Genomic DNA, 4,461 nt, shown 5'->3' with positions numbered 1-4,461 from the left:
CCTAAAAGATTAAACCCACATAATAGGTTAATGTAGAACTAACAAGGACAACACATCACACCATATGTGGGCATGCCGCTCCCTTTCTCCAGGACATGATGAGACTGAGAAAATTATTTCACATGTTGTGCGCAACATCCTTGATTTATCAACAATTGATTCTCAAAGGACTTAAAATTAGCAGCCAACTTGTAGATTACAACACATGGGATAAAGTTCACATATATTTCACGGCTATATCAACAAACATAAGCCAAATCATGCCTCATGCCTAACAGAGAGGAAATACACGTAAGAACGGGGAGGATATTTTATTTATTAGTTCAAATTTGTTTTTTTATTTGTTTTTATTTGTACTTAAATTTGGTTCAAACTGTCATAATGTGAGGAACATGTGGCTCAAAGCATATTTTAATATTGAGAAATAGCTCTTTGCTAAGAAATGATTTGGACCCTGCATCTACACTTTGTAGGATTCATGTCCTCGGAAAATGTTCTTTGGTTGTTTGATGATATAGGTCAAAAGGCTAAAATCCTTTTTTTCGACACACCACACTCCACCCAGTTTAATTTTTGAGTCTAACCTCCCAAGAAATTTTTGAGTCCACACTACACATCGGTTGCCATTTTTCGGGGCTTACCTTGGAGTAGACTGGATCATCCTCTGGGTCGGTTCATATTTTGGGCTTTTTTGGAACTGAAAATCCTAAACCCGAGCTCGGCCTGGCCCAAAACACAAGGACAGTACAGTTACTCAATTAAAATAACCATTATGATGATATTAGAAAAAAATATGCCTATTTCTGAATTAAAATATTTTTTGTCACTTTGGGCCTTTTTCCGGCTTCCTAACCATGCTTCGGGCGGAGAAGTGGAGCCCAAGCCCGGCCCAGTTGCTGGGTTTTTTTGGCTCGGGCTGCCCATGAACAGGAGTTCACAGCACATGCACCTCCCCATACTTATGCAACTAGTACCGTCTTCTAAACAAAACTAATGCAAGTACTGTCAGGCTCTGCTGCGGTCCTGTGTCCACAGGGCATGACAATAGATGCGCAATTAAGCAGAGCAGCAGGCAGAGCTAACCACAAAGAAAGTACTCTGAAATCCAAAGATGGATTTAGCCCTGGAGGAGAGAAGAAACGAAGACGGATCAGAATGCAAGAAAGGAACATCAGAAACTAAAGCCATTGCGTACGTGCTTAAGATAAGACGACATGAGGTTAGTGTGGGGGGCAAGTGGGGCCCGCGCGCCAGGGGCGCTGGCCGCCGGGCCAAGTGGGCGCCGGAGCCGGAGCCGGGTTGTGCAGCGCAAAGCGAGGCAAGGCAGCGACGGAGGAGGAAGGCGCCGGTCGCACTCACCACGTCAGTGCCCCATTACGATTACGGCCTCTGGTTAGGTCGGAAATAAGTTGGAGCCGCTGGGGTCCCACTCCGAGTGCACCACGCATCGCTGCTGTCACCAACAGTGCCGGCCGGCCGGCCTGAAAAAATCTCGCCGCGCCGTGGAAATTTCAAACCATCGCGTGGGGACATGGCGGTACTGAATCACGAGGGAGAAGCATCTCAGTGCATGCACCAGCAGCAGCAGCTGCTGCACCAAAGGTCCAAAGCTATGTAGGAGTACAAGAACAGAGCCAGCACGGAAGCCGATATAATAACCGAGCCAAAAAGACAGGCGCGCCTCCTGGCCATAGTAGTAATGGTTCGTCTTTTCAAACAGTTACACCGCGAAGGGCCACACCGCTGCATGATTCATTGGACTGAGAGAGAAAATTAGCAGGGCCATCCATGAACAATACTCCATCTACACGAAACAGACAGCGGAGCATGGTTGCTTGCAGCATCCATCTACTTCTACCTCTCGCTGTCCCAAGCCCTCAACTGTCTGCTCTGCTCCTAAAACTAAGCATGCATCATGCTGTTACATGTGACAACACCATGTGATGTATCCAAGGGTGCACGCATCGGGCACCCGCTTGGTTCGCCGGTGCGTTGCTCTCTTCTCGTCTCTCCTCTTTTCCTTCACCCCAAAGGGAAAGGTTCTTGGTTTCTTCAACCCTGATGATGGTAAAAGCTAAGCACCGCCATTGATTTACACTACACTAGCAAACACATGCTAGCTCATAGAAAAACTCCTTGGGACAAAGCTGGAAATAAAGTTCTGCGCTAGTGCTGCACTGCTGCTGCTGTAGCAGTACTTAGTACCCTAACAAGCTAATGAAGGTGATGGAGTTGGAGGGGCCGAATTCCTAAAACCTAACATGACCTAAACCTGCTGGACTCTAATTAATCTCCAAACGGTACTACTCGGGTGATGATCATGATGATGATGATACTAGCAGAGAAATGGAAGAAAAAGGGTTCGAGTACGGTAGTACAAAGACTGATACGGGCGGGAAAATGTACAGCCACCGCGGACGGAGTGGCCAGCCAGCCAGCCAGCGAGCGAGCTAGAACGACGCCACGGCGGGCGCGGTGGCGGTGACTGTGAGCGGGCCGTCCTCCTTCTTGCGCCTCATCTCGAGCACCTTGCGGTGGGAGTTGGAGTGGACGCTGCTCACGTACGTCGGGCTGCACGCCGGGCGGTACTCGGGGAGCAGCCGGCCGGACTTGTAGCGCACGCCGCACGCGTTGCACAGCGTCTTGGCGCCCTCCGGCCCCGCGCGCCACTGCGGGGTCTTCTGCACGCCGCAGTGGCTGCAGCGCCGGTCGCTCTGGGTGGCCTCCGTGGCGCTGGACGGGTGGGCGGGGAGGTTCTTGGGCTTGCGCCCGCGCTTCTTGGCCTTCTGCTTGCTGCTCTTGCCGTGCTTGGACTTCTTGGCCGGCGGCGGCAGGATGTTGTACTCCTCCATGAGCTCCGAGGCGCCGAAGTGCGGCGTGTCCAGCAGGAAGTAGGGCGAGAAGGACGCCGACGAGGAGCAGGAGGAGGTGGTGGTGGTCGACGAGGACGAGGTGGAGTCCGGCGCGGGGCCCGAGAGCGACCACCCCGACGCCCGAGAGCGCTTGCTGCGCTTCGCCTTGACCGGAACCAGCGCCTCCGTGGACAGCGCGCATATGGTCGGAGTCCGCATAGGGTCGGACATGGACGGCAGAGCGCGGTACGCTCCATCCTGCGGGTGCCGCTGCGGTAGCGGGTGTCGCTGGGGTAGCCGGTGCTGCGGCGGGCGTGGCGCCAACGAGGCCATCATCGACGCGGGCGGCGCCGGCTGCGGGGGCAGCTCGGAGAGCGAGTCGTCCATGATACGGGACACCCACTCGAGCTCCTCCTCGACGTCATGCGCCTGCGGAAACACACAGCAAGGCAGGAAGAAATAATTAATTTCACCACGTACGACAAAAGCCTGGAAAAAGCCGCGAGAAGCGGTCAAAGTTGCCTTGAAACCTCACCGGCAGGTCAACAATCTCCGGCGCGGGCGGCGCCGGAGGGGCGAGCTCATACGACACGACGGGCTGGTTGGGCCCGTCGTTCAACTTCTCCTCCTTCACGTCGGCGGCCGGAGCCTCCTCGGGCTCGTCGGCGCCGTCCTTATCCGGCTCGCAAAACTCCTCAAGGTCCAGCAGGTCCTCGACGGAGAAGCCGTCCCGCTCGGCGAAGCCCCAGGCCGCCGGCGCCTCGGCGGCGGCGGCGGCCTCGTCGGGCGTCTCCTCCTGGCGGCTACTGCCCTTGAGGGCGTCCATCCTCTCGTCCTTCACGCCCCAACATACAGAGGAAAATCATAAATTCCCGGAACCAAGAACCACAAGTTGAGAGAAAGAGAAAGAACGCTCGTTTCCTTCCTTCCACTCCGAAAAAAACTTACAACAAAAAAGAAAAATCAACAAAAGATTCTCTCTCTATCTATCTCTATCTCTATCTCTCTCGCCCCCGTAATCCCCCTCCCTCCTTACCAGAGAGCTGTGGTGGTGCGCGTAGGACGGCATGGCCGAGGGGCGAAGGGTGGTCGCGGCGGCGGCGGCGGCGGCGGCGGGGCTGGCGTTTGAGGCGAAGGGGAGAGGGTCGGGGGAAGCGGAGGCGGAGAAGGCAAGGGAAGAAGGGGTGAGCGTTTGGTGGAGCATTGAATGGCTGCCAAAGTCCGTGGGCACAACAAATGCGAGCAGTGTCGCCTCACGCCCCTCCCCTTTCTCGCATTTCACTCCACCTCCGGCTTCCCTCCTCCCGCACTCCAAATTTTTCGTCTCGTCCGCTCCTTTTCTTTGGCCTTTGGTGCTCCCCCCGAACCGTTTCTATCTTTATTTTTATGTCTCCACCTCGCTACTATCTTCTCGGTATCGGTCGACTCGCCTACTCATTTTTTTTCTACTGTGTGTGTAGACCCTGGCCTTCGAACTCATCCTCTTTATAAAAATCTTCTTTATAAAAAAGGAAGAAACGGAGGCGGAAAAGAAGGGTGACGCTACCGGTAACAGCGCAGCGGTCTCGTCGTCTCTGTGTTTTCCACCGCCCCGCGTCGTCGTGATTGT

General features: G+C 54.3%; 1 protein-coding gene across 1 annotated transcript; it reads right to left on the bottom strand.

Moving 5' to 3' along the window:
* Positions 1-2,062: 2,062 nt before the first annotated feature.
* Positions 2,063-4,203, bottom strand: LOC125539212 (uncharacterized). Its single transcript, XM_048702589.2, has 3 exons — positions 3,889-4,203; positions 3,388-3,687; positions 2,063-3,281 (listed from the first exon to the last, which is right to left on the bottom strand). The coding sequence occupies exons 1-3, from the start codon at positions 4,054-4,056 to the stop codon at positions 2,451-2,453; spliced, it is 1,299 nt and encodes a 432-aa protein (XP_048558546.1). The 5' UTR covers positions 4,057-4,203; the 3' UTR covers positions 2,063-2,450.
* Between the last annotated feature and the right edge of the window lie 258 nt (positions 4,204-4,461).

Source organism: Triticum urartu, chromosome 2A (assembly GCF_056163025.1).
Source record: "Triticum urartu cultivar PI428250 chromosome 2A, HENAU_Tu73, whole genome shotgun sequence".
Taxonomy (NCBI): domain Eukaryota; kingdom Viridiplantae; phylum Streptophyta; class Magnoliopsida; order Poales; family Poaceae; genus Triticum; species Triticum urartu.
This window is presented reverse-complemented; position numbering and strand designations above follow the sequence as displayed.